This window comes from Dysidea avara, chromosome 9, assembly GCF_963678975.1.
Source record: "Dysidea avara chromosome 9, odDysAvar1.4, whole genome shotgun sequence".
Lineage (NCBI taxonomy): Eukaryota > Metazoa > Porifera > Demospongiae > Dictyoceratida > Dysideidae > Dysidea > Dysidea avara.
In genome coordinates this window covers 3,510,337-3,529,279 of record NC_089280.1, presented here as the reverse complement: position 1 = coordinate 3,529,279, position 18,943 = coordinate 3,510,337, and the positions used below count along the sequence as shown (strand labels likewise).

Here is an 18,943-nt window from a genome sequence, read left to right as displayed (position 1 = left end):
GGAAACCACTAATTACCGCAGTCACACTAAACAAACCACTTTTGAATATTATAATTTATCCTGGATAAAATTTTTACTTCTAACTAACTGCTGAGTGCTGCTCATCGAGCAGCACTTTACACTCACCATATATCCTTCTAGATGTGAATGCTACGTTGCTTTGTACAAAAGACAGATTGTCTTTGAAGTGCTAAAGAGTACAAAGCTTGAGGTAACAAGAGATTCACAGAAGGAACATTGCCTTAAAAGCTAAACTCAAGATCTGTATGCACCCAGATATATCGGCTACAATTCCAGTTGTGACATTAATCACTATTAGTTGTACTTTAGAAATATAATGTAGTACAATTCAGTCCCCCATGACATCTTCCCTCTCCGTTTTTAGTGCAATTACCTTGTATTTTTTGGTGGTACTGTAATTCAATGCAAGTGCAGTAGTGCCTGTCACTTGTGTACATACACAAGTAAATACCATTTGTGTAGGGGTAATAGTATGGAGTCACTATTGCTTGTTTTCTTATAAAGGTTGTATTCAACATCTTGTATCTTGTAGAGTTCCTTAACAACACTTATTGTCTACATATGATAAACATACAAGCCAACTCATCATTTGTGACTTCACTACAGCCTACAGGTTATATAAACTGACCAGCACTCAGCATGTAGTCTACTAACATACTCCACAAATGGTATCTGGTGAGCCAATTTGCTCCCACTGGAAGATATTCATAAGTACCTGGTAACCAATGGCAACTTTAGAAATCCTTTGGTTGTCATCTCCCCCACACTACGTAAGGTAACAGTTCACTCCTTCACAACCCTATGTATACAAACCTGTAGTAGTGGGTAGGCTACATGCTCCACACATGGAACTACATGGGTAGGAAGGAATATGTAATGGAGCTTGTACAATACAAATGCCTAGGACTAACAATTCACTTACTAAGGGATACTTTGGCACACAAGTGTCTGGATTATGTACCCAGGTTCCAGTGTCCCAATATTTATGCCCCACATCCCTGCTGTGACCGCACATCATGTGACGGGTGATGTAACAGCTAAAACTTGGAGGAGACATATTGCCTGTGTTTGCTGTGCTGGAAAAAAAAATTGTGTTCACTAGTCTAGACCATTTTGTAAGTTGGGAAATTCATAGAGGAACTGGCATGAATTACAAGTGATTTAATTCCTGCTGAACTCAATGTATATGTTTCTGAGAAAAAAAAACACTGTACATCTTTGTCTCTAGATGTACGTATGATGAAGAGTATATAATATACTCCGCTTTTGTATAATTATGAAAACTTTTGTTGTGACCAAGATGTAGTTATGGTGTGACCAACTATTGGACACTTGTTAACATGTCTGAACACTCCTGTATATCATCATATACACCACTCCTGTATATCATCATATACACCTGTATATCATCATATACACCACTCCTGTATATCATCATATACACCACTCCTGTATATCATCATATACACCACTCCTGTATATCATCATATACACCACTCCTGTATATCATCATATACACCACTCCTGTATATCATCATATACACCACTCCTGTATATCATCATATACACCTGTATATCATCATATACACCACTCCTGTATATCATCATATACACCACTCCTGTATATCATCATATACACCACTCCTGTATATCATCATATACACCACTCCTGTATACCATCATATACACCACACTCAGAAAATAAAGTTTTACAGTATGAGAAGACAGGCTACCACGAGGGTGTAGGTTCAGGCAAATCATGTAGGGATAAAATCTTCAGGCCATACCATGTCTTACATGCAGATCAAAGCCAACAAAATGATGAATATAGATTGTACTGAGCACTGAGAAGAGATTTTTCCAGTTATCTAAATAGTTGGATGCTGATCAGTTGTTTAAATTCACTCATGTCTATAATTTTTATGAATTTTTGACTTTAGGGAAAATCTCCGTAACAATTTACTAATGTTACTAAACTTCAATTGATAAACTAACTTCTAGTGTTTTACCAAATGCATCACTGGCCCACACAAACTACACATTGTGGACTATTTTGATAACAGACAAATTGACACAATACGGTGGTTTAAAAGTATGATACTACCATGATTATGAGCTTATCATGTTGACCAAGTTGTGATCTACATCTCAATTTCACTGTGAAACAACAACATTAATGATACACTATAAAGTTCACCATACAAACACGAATAGAAAGTGGCGACAGACAGAGACCCACATGTATACCCCTGCAGACAGAGACATATCAAACAGTGATCAGTGCACATCACTAACCCACTAAGTTTGGCTAAACTATTGTACTTGTCTGCAGGCAAAAACACTGTGACCTTGCAGGTAGTTAGTAACATTACACAAGTCACTCCGCATACTGGGGACTTCTTAAGTTGAAATGTTGCCTTAATAAGCAGAGATCTACCACTAAGCAGGTAACTTTGTAAACATGTGGATTTTCAAGTTGGCTGGTTTAGACAAGTGATTTTATCATGCTTATATAGAACGAAACATTTCCAATAAAATCAATTTCTTTGTGTTCTACCAATAACGATTGATTCCTTCTGCAGCTTAAAATGACTACCAGTAATATAAAATTGCAATTGTCTCAGCCTGGGAAAACTTGATATGTGCACCAGTGTTATGTACCATACGAGTACTAGAGTAGAACGTGTGCACACACGTCTATAGACACACACTATACACAACCCACATACAAGTGCACACACAACACAACAGATATTTCCATAATATCAAGGAAATAATAACTTTTCATCTTAAGGCTTCTCTTTGCTTCTGCTATACAAATGGGATAAGCTTCAGCTTCCCTTTGTTTCCACTATTGAAAAGGGAATACCAGGAAATGCGATATTTGGTGAAAGTCTCATTAGAGGACAGTCTTACTAGTGCTGTAAACAGCCAGCCAACTTCACACCACGAGAGACAAGCTCCATACAAAAAAACCAAACCCACAATCAGTATAATTTAATTCGAAATAAAGCTCACTACGTTTCAATGAGGTTAGCAAGTAGCAGATCTTTAAGTGTTATTGTTGCTAGTTGCAAACATTATATATATATAGCATGAGGTTTTGTATGTAACAATAAGCTAGCGCTTGTATATCATATGTTCCCCCCATGGGATCAGTTAACTGGCTTCTGCTGTGTATCTATACTACTGCACACTAACAACAATCCACACACACTACCTATAGTCCTCTGTTTGATGAGACCTAGGACAGACAGCCTCCTGAGGGGGTAATTTATCATAATTATTGCCCCCAGGAGAATCTGACTTGTAGATGACCGAGTATACAGCAGTTGAAGGCTTTACTATGTGTGTGTGTGTTCGCGCATGTTTGTACTGCTACATGGTGCATAAATTTGTGATGGTCTCAGTAAACACAGGATATTTTTGTTTTGATGTGTTACGACTGTTCAATAATCAACCATTTCCATAATCTTAATTTGACACCATTAATTGTATGTGTCCAACAATGTACAATTCACCAACACTTGATTACACATCATGTCCCAGATATCATCATGGCAAGGTCACTACCCACCACTGGTTGAGATGGTATAGGTCACTGAGGCTGGTCCAGATGTGCTCCTCTCCAGCTAGCAGTAACAATGGCCACCGTCATCACTTGGAAGTAACTGATCATGCAGAAAGAAGTAAAGTGAGTTGTACTAAAATGGAAGTTAACTGTGATCAAGTCAATTTGTACTACACATGGGTGACCAGTTTGTGCATGAAATGTTAAACAACTTAATGCACTACAGCAATATTTTGCATCCCAAAATTATCACCTTAACTTTAATTTCACAGTAGTCAACTTTTTAAGTAGGACCATCCAATTGTTTTGTTTATTCTCTCTACATTAGTGAAGCATTAAGGCTTGTCTTTATTGAGGAGTAAAAACCGTAAAATACTTAATTTTGAGAGTTCTTTAATTTTCTGTACACATACGTATTACCAACATGTGGTTTCAAAAATCTCTGGTTGAATGGCACAAAGCCCCCCATGATACTCAAGACACTGGCACTGATTCTGTTGTGTCAACCATGAAAATGAAATCCTCACAATCTCAGGATATTGTATAAAAGTGGTATACACTTGTGGTGTAACTGTAATTTTGTTAGCCAAAAGTGGTCACTTTATAAGGGTGATATGTAAAAGTGCCACTAGCTGGCCATGGCTGTGTGCCCATATCCTGTTTATTTCTGCTAGTAATCAACGGACCATTGGTGTGTTAGGGCAACTGTGTTTATGGTGCTCGTATCCTTGGTAACAGGGATATGGCGTCAGGATCAGTGTTACCGTAAAGTTTCAATTTCATCCTGTATTAATACATCTTCATCTTTCCTTCTAAATGGCCATCCTAATATTTGTTAGCAAGCACCTGTGTTGTACTGTAGTTAAAGATACTCTGTCAACAAAATAGAACGGCTTCACCACTGGCTTCATATTTGTAGCGAGTTATTTGTAGTGAACACCCACTACTGACTGTTTACTGAATAGGAGGTCAAATAGTGTATGTGTTTACTACACACCCAAATACCTGTATCACTCTTGTGTTTATATATTTTGTACTTGTATGTGTGCGGGTGTTGTGTGTGAGTGAGTGAATGTGTCACGTGTGTGTGTGTGTTAAAATTGCTTGTACTTATAATATGTAGTGTTACAATGTATTGTGTGCTATCGTTTACTTTATTTGAGAGCCTGTCCACATTATTGGAGAGACTCTTTGGTCTGTCTCCTACCCTTCGCTGCTCCTGTGATCTAGGATTCCAATTGTTGGTGATCGAGTCAGCCACTTTTTTAGTTGAAATTCCTTACTAGCTCATTACAGTGTTGTTACAGTGTTAACATAATGTTAACAAATCTGGTAAATAGTAGTAATTAACCTTTATTGTCAAATCTGCCTGTATAGTAAATAGAAGGTTATTAAGTTACCTTGTTATATTCATGAGAATAGAAAATATTCCCATGACAAAAATTATGTTACACAGCATCAAAGAGAAGTGTCTCCCAAATGACATTTATTAGTTTGTAATGACTTAACATGTTGTATGTATTGCATAGTACAATCACATCATTCTGTAAATTAGGTTACAGTTTATGGTTTATAAGACAGGTAGTTTCCTTTCTTTGCTGTTAACACAGATTGTATGCCATTTAATAGAGTGTTACTGATATGAATAACCATAGTCAGACTACCTTATCATGTCATGGCACCATGTATGTCACTTGTGACACTTGTCATGGCACCTTGTAGGTGATGTCATCTGCTGAGGTCGTGTCAGTGATGAAACTGTCCCAGACTGTAACTGGGTTTACTTTGAGAGTGGCAGATCAGAGGTTGACTTTCAAGGCTGGTCAGTGGTAAGTCTGTTTAGTAGTATGTTTAAATTTCCGATACACATGTTGGCATTATAAACTAAATCATTAAAAAGGGGTTGTGAAGGAATAGTGTATATTTTGTGTTTGTGATTATAGTGTGAGTGTGTGTATATGTGTTGTTGCTATGGGGGTATCACAAGTGCACTGTTTGTTTGTACACATCATATATTTCTGCCCATAGTCTAAACTATATGTCATAACAAAGAACACTTTAGGTAATAGCATTCATTACAGAATACAACTTAGGCATGGGTCACACACTTGTTGATATTATATATCAGTTGTGTTTATATAGACACTAGTTTGTTTGCAGCTAATGAAGTGCATTAACTGTATTCATCAGACAAGAATATCTAGGACTATTTCTGTAGTTATGAGGATACATGATGCAATACCACACACTGTAGTATAGCTATATAAATATCACACAGGTATACAGTTGAATATTACTGGGTGCACATACTATACCCTTCAGCCATTACTAGTGTGCCTGTAGTACCTGTTGTACCCTTATATAGTAATATGCCACTACTCATTAGAGGGTGTTTTGCTTGTCATAACCGTCTAACAGAAGGTTGTCTTCCTTTAAGTAAGTAGTAATAAACTGATTTATCCCTGCAGAAGAGGGGAGGGGGGGATTTGTCCCAAATGTCTCATTCTGGATCCATCTTTGATTTGACATGTTTTATGAGTTTTTAGCAACCAAGAAAATATTGATATTCATATACTGACATGCCAGTGACATGCATCTGTAAGAGTACAGCTCCATATTTTTTTTACTGCAGATTTACCTGAAATAAACTCCACCACCTTCATGCATATTAAGCATCTATAAAAAATAATTATTGTGTGGTAGGTTTAAGTCATTACATAGATAGCACGTATATTATTTATGGTCTTGTAACAGTTTTTAAAATTTTACAACTTTCTGCAATGGCCATAGTTCAACAGTGTCTGTGGAACACTCACTGAGACGTGATTATTTGTAGCTGTGTGTATGCACAGACTGTAACTAGCTATATAACTGCTCAGAGTGGATCTGGGCCCTTGTATCTGAACTTGTTTGTGCCCCTCCCCCTGGATCCACCTCTGTATATGTATGGTAAGTAGATAAATAAATTTGTTACCATGATCTCATCTGGTACCTGGAAATTCTGATTCAAACACTATCTGTATGAACGCATATCAAAGACAAATAAAAATATTATCATCAAGTTGAATGCTAAATACTGCTAGCTGTGTTAGACTAATGCAAAGGACAATTGACATTTTATGCTGTGAGGGATAAATATGAATATCATAATTTTAACTTTCAGTTTTGTTTTCAACAACTAAACTGTTGACCAATATTGTACGTAACGGTGTATAAAGGTGTAATATTGTACACAATGATGTAAGTTTGATTATACTAGCTACAAAATTATCAAGTGTTTTGTTGATGGATTAGCAACTACTATAAGATGGCAGTAAAAGCAGCTACTCATCTGGTCAGGTTTTACTATCTGACCAGGTGAATTAAATTTTGTAAAGATTTTTGAATTGGCTCCGCAGTGAGCTTATACATACTGGTGACCGTTTTACACAATGATCTTGTTCCTGCAAACCTTTTTTCTGCACAATACTTGTCATGTATCATGGACAGAAGTAAAGCTACTGGTTTATAAGCAAAGTAGCTGATCCTCCCAACAATACCCCAAGCTTAAAACCTTGATCAAAGCAATTGTTGTCACAGTAGCTACTAAATCAGTGCATTACTATAGCTGGCACTACCAGTCCACCTCAACAATACACCAAGTTGAAGCCACTCTGCTAGCTGGCTATTATGCCACATATTTGTGCTAAAGGTACTTATTACTGTTCCTCTGTTAACAAAGTCACTGATTCAGCTGCTATACACTTTTCAGTAACAGTGTTAACAGTGTGTGTGCAGTATAAGAAAGGTGATATTTGAGGTAGGGGAAATCTACAGAGGTGATTATTTATAACTTTGGACTCACTTGCCTCATGACCTGGTTATGATGTTGCTATAGTGACCACTCTCTTAAGGAATTAGGAACACAGCTGTAGTGACATGTGGAGCTGACATTAAACAACAGGAGGTGTTGTAGTATTGGTTGTGTCCTTGGACTGGTGCTATGGTATAAACATAAATAACAGCAAACATGGCAGAAATGTTGTATTATAGTTTGTAAACATGACACTTTTTCCCATAGTATGTCACAAAATTACGAGTAATTTACGAAGATATGCGAATTATAACCGTAGCTACGGGAAGTCTTGTAACTGATTATTTAACTGATGATATTAGACTGTGATTTTAATAAGCTGGAACTAGTTAGTAGAGTTGAAGCACTGTCCAGCGATATTCGCTAACTTAGCATTGTTTGAATTGGAGCAAGTCTGTAAACAGAAGATAGCAATGGCAGTTCGTTTGGCGCTAACATTGTTAGTAGCGTTGTTGTGCGGAGCAGCTACAGCTATCGAACACAAATTGACCTGGGACCGATTCTGGCTACGCAACAACTTGCAAGAGTAAGTCTAACGCACTATAGTTGTGCAAATAGTAAAAAGGCGGGCTTCTGTTAAAGCTACTCTTCTTTCTCACAATAGCAACACAATAAATGTAGAACTGGGAGATACTATCATTTTGTTATGTCGTGTGGAGTCGGATGTAGAAGCAGATGAGGACTTGATTGAAAACGTGGTACTACTAGAGAACGAAGAGCAGCTTGACAATTGTGATAGCGGCACAAAACCGAGCAGATCTTTAGGAGAATGTGCAGCATCAGGATTCGACAATATGGTTCATGTGACTGATTCGCCAACACTCGCTACACAACCATCATTCGCTGAGGGAGAAGTTTATTACTTTACAAGTAAGTGTTGATTGTATGTTCGATGATATTTGCAACAGCTGTTTTGTTTATAAGATTAATTTGTTAACATGTAATCTTTATGTGATTAAAGGCTGTTTACAGCAACTTGTAGCTTGTGTGTAATAATCTACAGGTGTAGCATGTGTGTGACTGTGAAAGGTCTTTCAAAAAAATAATGGCCAAACTACACAAGCTTATAACAAAGTACTGATATGTGTTTATGAGATAGAAAACATTGCCCTCCAAATGCTTAGATAGGACCACACAAGAATATGCAATATGGCTTCATTGGTATTCTGTCCAATAGGTTTTTCTGATGGAACACTCGACAGTGCTCAAAAAGACGTCACCAAAGGAGGAGCATGTGCTAGCAGTCCACCTCTGAAACTGACTGTCAGTGTATCAGGTATGTAATGTGTGGCTTCATAACTTACTAGTTGTAGTGTTGAGTGATATTACTTCAGTGAAGCCCTACCAATTACAATGGGACCATATAATTGTGTACCTAGTATTCAATTGATCATGTACTACCAATTGAGTGTGTTGTGTACATGTATATGGGGGACCATGCTGTATACAAGAAGGGGTTGTACCTGTGTGAGAAAATGAAAGCTGCCCATTTAGCTAGACAGTGATGTAATGGGATGCTGATAGTCACTTAAGGTTATGGGTTAAGCATATTCACTATATTATGGGAGGCCAATTTCAGCTGATGTTTTTACTTGTAGAACATTAGGTATAGAAATCTGGTGACACATCTGAACTAATTTTAATCAGTGGTTTGTGGCTGTTAATTAAGCTAGTCATGCTAATGGTTAGTTATCACTGGGAGGTACCAGCCATTAGTATAGGTGCCAGCTAGGCCATCATGTGGCTAAGCACACCTTGTAATCTATCCAACTACCATTTTTAGTATAGCACAAGAAGTATCAGTAGAGTATGTACTCCTAGCTTGTCTCCCGGTGTTGTTGTTTATCTTGAGATCTAGCAATACTAGTAGTGTCCAGTTACTAGCACTATGAAAGGTAACAGGTAATTCTTTCAGACTGAAGCAACACACAAGCTGACAGTAACGTCATTTCAGGCTTGACTCAAATTACTACAAGCATGCACACACCATTGTGTTGAGTGACTGAGATTTTCTATTACTTTGTGACAGTTTCACAAGATGCAGTGCTTATTACACACACAAAACATTTCCCTGACTAATAAATGGGACCTATATTGCACATGCTGAAATTGTTGAACTAAAGAAAAATGATACCATATTGCCACCACACAGGTGTGCTTCTAGTTTATAAACTTTTAACAGGTGGCTCAATGTGCTACTTGCCAATTATTTACAAAATCATATTCAATACTGTGAATATATATCCTATAATGTGTTGACCTGTATGACATTCTTCCTCATTTATTATAGCTACTTCAACGAGCATGGTGGCTCCAACATCAACTACCTCAACAACCAGTAGTATCAAAAGTTCAACCACGGTGATCAAGTCAACATCACTAACTCCAGCAGTAACATTACTACCAACACCTGATGGTGTCGTAGGAGATCCAGAAGACAATGGTGCAGGACAATTAGTATCATTAAACTTCATCATACTACTTATACTGTCATCATTAGTGTCATGTTTTATTCTATGATTGTACATATGTGTGTATATATGTGTGTGACGTGACATGTAAAGTGATTGTGTTTACGATGAGGTTGTGTTGTTGTATTGTTGTTGGTAAGTGTCCACCCAGGATGGAAATGCAGTTCTTAACTGTTGTAAAAGTTGATCACGTAGTGCCTGTATATATGTGTACAAGTTTTATTATTAATGTATTACATTCCAATGAACAAGCGTCTGGATGTACCTTATAAGCTTCAACTTTCTTGCCGACTGCTTGGTGTTTAGCTAGTGTCTGTTCCAACTGGTGTTTGGAGTAGAGCTCTGGGTTCTTGCCCTCATCGATGTAACTAGAGGAAAACCTAAGTTGATACTGGCACGTTATTAGCCAAGAACTAATATTTTCACTTGGTTGTCAAAAAAGCATTGCCTTGTGGAACAGTGACCACTTACTGAATAGGCCAGGTGAGAGTAGTCTGATAAGATTGTGGGTAATCTTGTGTGGCCAGACCACTTTGTCATTGGGTAGGGAGAAAAAGGGTCTGGTCCAGTTTGAATCCCACAATCGTCTTGACACATCACGTGGTTATGTCACTAGTATGCAGTATTTATGGTTAAACTTTGCTGTAATAAACCCCAAAAAGACTGCTCACTTCTGAATTGATAAAAGACTTATAACTGATTCAATCATTGGCAGATGCCAAAGCAGCTTTAAACATTGATTGGTTTGTAAATGCCTGCTTGTGATTCCAGTGACTACTACTTGAAAAGCATCATGTTTCTTTGGTTAACACTACCCAATTATCCGGGTAGTGTCAAGGCAAGTGTGGAACCAGACCCTTCTCTCCCTACAAGCGGTCTGGCAACATGAGACTAGTTTGTGGGTCTGTGCCATAGCATGTGCTTGTATCCATGGGTATGTATAATATAATGGTGTACCTGATGACTTCTAGGGGCACGTGCACATCGCGGTAGTTCTCCTTTTGTCGCTGCAGCGCCCTCATGTCATCCACAACCCGATTACTATGAGGGAAAATGAACACAAGCCCATTGGTGACGTCATTTTCGCTTACAGGACACCGTCTAGGACGGGCTGACTACCAGGTTGAAAATCACTTGCCACCACTCCGACTACGCGTAACCTTTCGATAAATTGTTCCAAATGGTCTTCGAGTCCATTGAATCTCCCGCTGGCGTGAAATCCGTTCTGTTCCTCCATTAGTCTCGTGATCCTCACTGACGTGCGCCTCTTGCAATCGTGCGGCCACAAATCAAATCTTACAAGAGAGGTGTGTACTGTCTGTGATTGAATCACTTATGAAATTCCTGACATAAAAAGCCATGAAAGCCATGACCATATGTTGTGTGGCTTTGATTTACCAGTTGTTCATTTACAAGGTTACCATACACAATATGGCTTTGATAAATATTTCTAATGGAGTTTGTGTCAGGTGTCTTTGTGTACTTATAAAGAATATTTCATGACTGCTTTGTGTAAGTGTTCCACAGTCACTGTTGTGTGATTCTTGGTATTACAGGCTAGACTTGTTTATCCCTGGAGTGGAGGTGGTTGGCGGCTACTCCATATGTTCTCCACCACATCAACTAGTCACTGATCGTACCTTACAACTTGCGATAAAGTCATCACCACACACTCCTACACTATGGATGTGTACACAGGTAGAGTATTATTACTGTTTCACTAGCACACACAAATAAGCCGAATGCACATGTAGCATGGAGTGATAATCTTGGTAGGAAAATCTATAATTCAGACAACTTGTTATTCCCTCCACAGGGATTATGTTAAAGTCATGAGAAAACCTACAATTCACAGGTTGGGGAATGGTAAAACAAAGCTGTATAGATTCAATTTGTATTTTGAAGAGTTCAATTTCCCTCTGATCTAATTACATTAAGAGTTTCACAGTAAACATTTGTAACTAATAGTTGATTTAGTGTGAAGGTTATGTCTACATGTAGTTCTGTACTTACAACACACACGTGCACCTGGTAGAGGCAACATTCTCTGCTGCAGTTCTGAGGCTTTTGTGTGTAGCTATCAGTAACATCACAAGTGAAACCACCCTACTTGTGGGAATAGGCCTAGGATAGCAGTAACTATAGGAATTGGAAACTCACAATACCCTGCTGCATATAGCAAGGTAGTAAACTGTCTCTGTATGGTAACTAACTTTTATCTTACCAGCATATCACTGTTGGTTTTCGTACTTCCATTTTGTGTAGTGTAAAGTTGGGGACAAGTTGTCTATCAGAGTTGGAGGGGATTACTATTATGACCCCCCAGGGGGTGTTGAACATGGTCGTCACTTGTTATTCATTGCTGGAGGGATAGGCATCAACCCAATCCTATCCATGGTACAGCATCATGTACACCTACAAACTCAGCAACATGATCAAACCGACACTGGCAGGGTACAAGTGTTGTACTCAACTAAAAGTAGAGATGAACTGGTCTTCTGTGTAAGTGTTGTCTGGTAGTGGGCAGGATGTAATTTACCAGCTGGTTAAAATTGTGCCATATACACAAAACCTTTAGTAGTGGGAAATTTGATAAACACGAGTGTCTTACCAATACTAGTTTGTCAATTTTGCTAATGGTATAATATATTATAGTGATCTAATTTCTAGGTCCAAGGTTTGAACCTTTAACCCTGATTTATCAGTGTAAATACCAGTATTCTGGGTCACCTCATTGATGTGTTCATTAGGATCAACTTGCAGAGCTGGCAAGGTCTAGTGCTAGCTTAATGATGAGCTTCTATATCACTAGAGAGAAGTCAACTGCCAACCAGGAAAGAAGTGACATTAAATGTGAGTTAAATTCTTATCCTTGTGTTCTTCCTTACCTGGTGCTGGTATACACTTACAGATCATCGGATAAACAGGGATGACTTAGAACAGTGTCTATCAAGGCTACAACCATCTGACAATTTGACATGTTATTTGTGTGGTCCCCAACAAATGGTGGACATGATCACAACTACACTAGAACAGTTAGGAGTTAAGAATAGTCAAATTAACAGTGAAAAGTGGTGGTGATATGTGTGTGTGTGTTTACTCTGCATACACTATCATGTTACAAGTTTTAAAAATATATTAAGAAGCTGCATGTGTACAAGCCATAGATAACAATACGAATTTAGTTACTATAGTACTTGATCATGTTAGTGCCTGGGTGATCTGCTGCGTTGACGGTATTTCCTTTCTCTTGAGCGACTTCGTCTTCTCTCTCTTGATCTGTTCCTCTCTCGTGATCTATCTCTCCGTCGTTCCCTAGAACCAGACCGACGTCTGTTTGGAGATCGATATCTTCTATCTCTGTCATTGCGGGATGATCTCTCCCTGCTTCGTCTTCGTTCCCTTGATCGTGACCTTGATCTGTGCGGTCTTCTCTCTCGTGATGCATCTCTTGATCTCTCTGATCCTCGAGATGAATTGTTTGGAACATCTTTTAATCTCTTCTCTGCTTCACCATAGCCACTATCAGCTTGGGTGTACTCTTTCTGCTGTTGTCTTTCTTCTTCCATACGAGACAATCTTTCCTGTTTAAACTTCTCCATAAACATCTTCTGCAGGTTGACAGGAATACGTGGGAACAGAGTGCCAAACCAATCTAGTTTGGAGACCATCATCTTGCACATCTCACCAACTGTAGTCTGGAAACCTCCACCAGCCTTCAAGTCAATTTCCTATATAGAATCATGAAAATAATTTAACGAGCATGAAGTCACCATAATGGCCTAAGGGTTCACCCTACATGTGCTATGAAATCAGCTCACCTCATCATCATCAAAGTATGGCTCAAACCAGTCAGTGAAGTCTGAAGGTGGTTGGCAATATCTATTTGGTAGAAAATACATACCATCATATACTAGATCAACGCCATGAATACACTGACACCACCCACTCCCCTGTCAAGGTCATTTTGGGTCTACACAGAACCTCGATAAAATCTTATACCGGACTCTTGGACTGCCATGCTTCCAAGAAAATATTTTTCTGTTAACAGAGGGACCATGTATGTCAGTGAACTGTTTTAGGTATGCTAATACAATTAAATAAACAATACAATTTCTGTGTCTTTTAATTACATGACAAAGCACAATAATACTGTTTTTGGCACAAGACAATAGCACATAACCTATAATTCGTTTTCAATGAATTATCTGAGGTTGTATATGTGAAAAGAATTGCTTCATATGGTACATGTTGTAAAATATTGATTTATTTTGACTAGTAAAAAAATTACCAAGACCTCTTTGCTCATTGGCAACAATGGAATACAGCTCAGCTGGACAGGGAATTATAAAAATTAATAAGCGAGTGTACACAACATATTTGTAGTTGTTAAGCCTATTAAAATATCACATTATAATTATCACTTAAGGGAAATACACAGTTAAAGATAAGATGTGGCACATCAGAAATACTATGTGGACTATGCATTAAAATTATGAGCTAGTGATAAGAAATAAACTATCTCAGCATCTCATTGAAATCAAGTAGCACTGTTACCTCAATGGAATGTCATCACTTAAGAGATACGTATGTGATCATAAAATTAAACACAGGAGATGTGTTGAACTGACAATTGTGATCATGTCTCACAACAAAATAGAATATGGATGGTTGTTTCGTAAAATACGAAAGCCACATGCTGTGACAATACAGTGGTTAAACAGAAGTATGAGCGAGCTATGGAGTGCAAAAAACATGGAATGGCCAACCATTGTCACATATCATTATCATTTGTGAACACATGCCCAGTGGCATAGCTAGACTTTTAGTGATGGTAGGGCCTAGGTGGGGCACACCTTCACATCAACTCTGCCCATGCAATTATAAATACACGAAACAAGTCCATCTCACTGTGGACTCTATACATTTATATAGAAAGCCTATTAAAGTGCATGGTTGTGCCTAGCCATACACCGCTGTTTGTGCAGCTAATTGACACTCGCTACACCCTACACCATTGCACGATCAGCATGAAACTTTATCCAATTTCTTCTTCCACAACTCTTATGCATCAATTCTTGATCTAATCTTTAATTGGCTAGCAACTTGCATTATCAGCTCTGCACTACTGACAATTCACTAAACCATAGCAGGCATTAAAAGGAATGCGTAAACTACAGTGCACGTGCCTTGCCAATCTCCTTAGTATAATTAATCTGATCTCCTATTGCTGGCTTTGGTTTATTTGTACCATTAACATCATTATCAGCTCACTTTTCACAATCCTTTTCACAGCAGGCATTAAAAGGAACATTCCCTTAACAACTTGCACATCTTCTGTATCAAAGCGAACGCCTTCCATTATAGAGTAGTGTGTTATCAACTTGACTTGATATAATCATAATGCTCACTTACTGACAGCTTCCCTCCAACTTGCTTACATTTGAACTCACGATCAAGTCATAGTGGACATTAAATGGAATTAAAGTCCTATTTCTGTTATTTACGGCAAAATGACAATGAAATCGTACATTCAGCAGTGATCTTCATATGAAAAGATACAAGATAGCGCTGTGAGAGATCGTCGCATTGGGTCACATGAGTTACAACATTTACTAACGATGGGGCCTGGAAAGCTGACGGTGGGGCACAGGCCCTAGTATAGCTATGCCACTGCACATGCCCCAGTGTAACTATGCCACTGCACATGCCCCAGTCACTTGACACCAACAGATGTTATTTATCCAACAACAGATCAATGTTGATTGCCAATCTGATCAGTATAATGAGGTCATTTTTACAATAAGGAAGTGGAGGAGTCTTGCCATCTCATGAACTCAAAGAAAAGAAAAAATAATGCCACAGTATCAGTAGTGTCCTTGCTAAGTATACCACTGTACAAATGTAGTCGGTATCCTCTAACAACATACATAATGTATACTAAAAGATAAAGACTATGGTCCTACCAGGATCTATATCAACACAACTGTGTCATAGAGAAGTATCATACTCAGAGTGCTGTACACAGACTCGTAGTGGCTGCTATTATTTATTTGCCCAGTAACTTTTCCATGCATGTTGCTAAACATCACCAATACAGTTTAGATTGAAACTACATATGGGCATGGAAATACCATGGAGTTCTAACAGACATCATTATCCTAAGACAATCAGGATATGCTCACAGTAGGCTATCAGTACTAAGAAAACCCCATATCTGGGAGCCATCTACTATATCACTACTTTTATCACACATAACACTTACACAATGAGAAAGTGTGTAAATATAGTCGGATTAGAGATGGGTAATAATGTCACGTTAACTACCATATCATAATGATCATGTTACAAGTGATGATCACTTGATGTTATTGGAACACACACAAACACTGATCCTAATAATTCCTGCAAGGCTGGTTACATTTTGTGTAGGAGATATGTCCTGTTCATAATCAGTTAATGATATACTATCAATTTAACTCAGGTAGTAAACACTATTTTACAGCAGGAACTTTGTTAACACGTTACTCCACAAAATTACAACTCCTGATTACACCCAAATGTCTCTTTTTTTTACAAGGCGTTATAAGGTATGCAAGTTGCAACTGCAGTTCTACCAACAAAATAGGAAAATTCCATTATGGGCTATCGACACAGAGTAATGCATTAAGTATTTACTTATTCTACCACATGTTCTCCACTTGTTGTTATATTGTCATACCTTCTTAATATACTTTGAAAGACTCTGTTTCACACAACGTGCAAATTGCAAGGGATGACAGCCACTTACGGTCCATGAGGCAAAACGAATTACATCAATGTTTTATGTCTAGTGCAAAAAAGTACCAAGTGGCTCCACTTGGTCAGATTTTGACTTCATGACACTTGTGACATCTGCGGAAACCACCAAGTAAATGGTGATATACAATGATGCTGATGACGACAAACAGATATCTGTGAAAGCTGTTAACTTGTTGAATTTAGTGAGCATTGTCAAGTTAATGCAACATCTACCAACAACAGCTGGTGTTGTTGAACCCCTGGGGGTGGTAACGAAGTGGTGGTGTAATGGGATATGCTGTAACACACTGACAGCATTAGGTGCAACAACCATAATCTCACCAATAAACATCCCATAAATTTGCATGACAACAATGTCGATACAGAAAGCAATGATGACCCAGTTGATGTCCAACGAGTGTACCTTAACCACCGTACTCCTGGACACGATCAGGAGACAGAGTGGGATGGCCAAATTAGGAATGCTGGATTTTTACTGGACCTCTTCATTGCTTCCAGCCTTCCCAAGGATGTCTTCGGAGAGGACAACATTGTTGCTAAGTCACAGAGGCTATATAACGGCTGGAGGCTAGTACCCCCCCCTAGTTGCCTTGGTGGAGACATAACTAGTCTCCTGCACAAACCCTGCATACCTTAGAAGTAAATTTAAGGACAAAAACATTAGCTGACAATGAAGTTTGCAAGACATCAAATCAGTAGTCTGAACATTCCTACTTGATGCATAGCATCGCAAAAAGTGAGGTTGGACATAAGAGATTTGAGAAAGGCATGCTTTGAGAGTCAATATTTCACAGAATTACTGAACAACAGCAAGTCTTTTGTTGAGTGGCTAAAAGTGATGGACAAAGGTATCATCCACCACCAGGAAAGTGGGTGAATAGTGTGAATCCACTGGGAGGATTGGTGGCTGAATTACTCAACTGGAATATAAGAGATGTGTACAATGTACTGAGTGTAGCATATGTGGTTATCTAGCTATAGACACGTGTAAACAGTTTTTAATCAAATAATCAGGAGCCAAAAATGATAAGGCAATTCATACCCAAGAAAGCACCATGGTATGGTGGATCCTGGAAAAGATTCAACACACCTGCACACACGCGTGCACACACAGGTGTTAGTGGGATACACATACACAGTATAACATGCACACTTGAACATAACCACGGAAAAAAAGATCTCACATATTGTAGATGGCTTACCGAATGTAGAGGAATCCCAGGCCACGTATGTATGGCGAGTCCACATGATTTAACATCCCAGTTAACTGTTTCCTAGTCAACTTCAGTGTAAACAACTTGAATAGTATACAATAGGCAGTAGACACTATACCTCCAGCTGACACACCACGTACCTAAGGAGAAAAGAGACACACGATTCACACACTGAGAAGCACAGACATTAACCACAAGGTTACTGTATTTCATACTGTGTGTAAACACTCGTAGCTAACGGCAGTTCCATCTCGCCCATCCACTGTTGCCCTAACGGAGAATTATTTCAGCAGAAACAATCTACGACAGAGCAAAAAGTGAAGCAGCAACCAATGACATTATAACAACATAATAAAACAATTGTAAAACACAGTAAATGCAGTTTTAGCCTAGTCTTGTGAGAAATACAGTTACCTTGATAACACAGTTAGTCTAGGGATGTTACTCCATAACTCTTATCAAGGCTTGGTAGAGTAGACATGCTTGACTAAAGAATAGGCATTAATTAGAACAACAGCACCTACCCCAGCACACATTCCTATCTGACCAGCAGTCTTCCTACTGTTTTTCTCCCACGGCTCCAAGTGTGTCACCTGTAATATATACCATACCGATAACACCAGTAACTAGGCCATGAGCTACCGCAAACTTCCTTACGGTATTTCATACTGTTTGCAGCTCTTCGGTGGGCCCCGTACCTTGTAGTAAATCTCGTCTATGACTTCGTGGTAGGTTTTCAACTTAAACAGGTCAGTCTTGAAATATGGGGAGCCGCGAATATTAGACAAAATGAGATGATTGATATTCATCGTCTCCTTGTTACCCCACAACGGTAGTGTGTTGGTGAAGCGCTTCATTTGGCCATCACTAATCTCTTCTCCCTCTTCAGCTGACTGTAACTGCTGTTGCTGTTCTGCATACTGCTGGGCAGCAATTGCCGCCATTACCAGCTGCGGATCCGCCATTTTGAAAATACAAAATTGACCAAAACACGTGATCATTAATTACGTAG

General features: G+C 38.6%; 4 protein-coding genes and 1 long non-coding RNA gene across 5 annotated transcripts; 2 read left to right on the top strand and 3 right to left on the bottom strand.

The window, feature by feature from the left end:
* Window positions 1-159: 159 nt before the first annotated feature.
* On the bottom strand, window positions 160-3,053 carry LOC136266373 (uncharacterized). Its single transcript, XR_010706080.1, has 3 exons — window positions 835-3,053; window positions 680-787; window positions 160-628 (listed from the first exon to the last, which is right to left on the bottom strand). It is a non-coding gene; the product is annotated as an uncharacterized lncRNA (long non-coding RNA).
* On the top strand, window positions 3,004-13,067 carry LOC136266367 (oxidoreductase NAD-binding domain-containing protein 1-like). The gene is made up of 7 exons (XM_066061386.1): window positions 3,004-3,053; window positions 3,571-3,715; window positions 5,315-5,421; window positions 11,473-11,614; window positions 12,182-12,418; window positions 12,667-12,769; window positions 12,828-13,067. The coding sequence occupies exons 1-7, from the start codon at window positions 3,049-3,051 to the stop codon at window positions 12,995-12,997; spliced, it is 909 nt and encodes a 302-aa protein (XP_065917458.1). The 5' UTR covers window positions 3,004-3,048; the 3' UTR covers window positions 12,998-13,067.
* On the top strand, window positions 6,372-10,167 carry LOC136266370 (uncharacterized). Its single transcript, XM_066061388.1, has 4 exons — window positions 6,372-7,971; window positions 8,050-8,315; window positions 8,623-8,721; window positions 9,736-10,167. Exons 1-4 carry the CDS (start codon window positions 7,859-7,861, stop codon window positions 9,963-9,965), a joined length of 708 nt encoding a protein of 235 aa, XP_065917460.1. The 5' UTR covers window positions 6,372-7,858; the 3' UTR covers window positions 9,966-10,167.
* On the bottom strand, window positions 9,924-11,202 carry LOC136266371 (mediator of RNA polymerase II transcription subunit 10-like). The gene is made up of 4 exons (XM_066061389.1): window positions 11,008-11,202; window positions 10,874-10,957; window positions 10,182-10,284; window positions 9,924-10,114 (listed from the first exon to the last, which is right to left on the bottom strand). Exons 1-4 carry the CDS (start codon window positions 11,151-11,153, stop codon window positions 10,019-10,021), a joined length of 429 nt encoding a protein of 142 aa, XP_065917461.1. The 5' UTR covers window positions 11,154-11,202; the 3' UTR covers window positions 9,924-10,018.
* On the bottom strand, window positions 13,035-18,923 carry LOC136266365 (pre-mRNA-splicing factor 38B-like). The gene is made up of 5 exons (XM_066061383.1): window positions 18,630-18,923; window positions 18,456-18,524; window positions 17,920-18,071; window positions 13,738-13,798; window positions 13,035-13,647 (listed from the first exon to the last, which is right to left on the bottom strand). Exons 1-5 carry the CDS (start codon window positions 18,894-18,896, stop codon window positions 13,123-13,125), a joined length of 1,074 nt encoding a protein of 357 aa, XP_065917455.1. The 5' UTR covers window positions 18,897-18,923; the 3' UTR covers window positions 13,035-13,122.
* Between the last annotated feature and the right edge of the window lie 20 nt (window positions 18,924-18,943).

Coding starts and splice junctions, on each gene's coding strand:
- LOC136266370 (XM_066061388.1), top strand. CDS start 7,859: ATGGCAGTTCGTTTGGCGCTAACATTGTTAGTAGCGTTGTTGTGCGGA. Junction 7,972..8,049: donor CTACGCAACAACTTGCAAGA/GTAAGTCTAACG, acceptor TTCTCACAATAG/CAACACAATAAATGTAGAAC. Junction 8,722..9,735: donor ACTGACTGTCAGTGTATCAG/GTATGTAATGTG, acceptor CATTTATTATAG/CTACTTCAACGAGCATGGTG.
- LOC136266367 (XM_066061386.1), top strand. Junction 5,422..11,472: donor ACTTTCAAGGCTGGTCAGTG/GTAAGTCTGTTT, acceptor TTGGTATTACAG/GCTAGACTTGTTTATCCCTG. Junction 12,419..12,666: donor GAGATGAACTGGTCTTCTGT/GTAAGTGTTGTC, acceptor TGTGTTCATTAG/GATCAACTTGCAGAGCTGGC.
- LOC136266365 (XM_066061383.1), bottom strand. CDS start 18,896: ATGGCGGATCCGCAGCTGGTAATGGCGGCAATTGCTGCCCAGCAGTAT. Junction 18,072..18,455: donor AGATAGGAATGTGTGCTGGG/GTAGGTGCTGTT, acceptor TTTTCTCCTTAG/GTACGTGGTGTGTCAGCTGG. Junction 13,648..13,737: donor CATACTTTGATGATGATGAG/GTGAGCTGATTT, acceptor GATTCTATATAG/GAAATTGACTTGAAGGCTGG.
- LOC136266371 (XM_066061389.1), bottom strand. CDS start 11,153: ATGGAGGAACAGAACGGATTTCACGCCAGCGGGAGATTCAATGGACTC. Junction 10,285..10,873: donor GTGCCCCTAGAAGTCATCAG/GTACACCATTAT, acceptor GTTTTCCTCTAG/TTACATCGATGAGGGCAAGA. Junction 10,115..10,181: donor AGAAAGTTGAAGCTTATAAG/GTACATCCAGAC, acceptor ACATATATACAG/GCACTACGTGATCAACTTTT.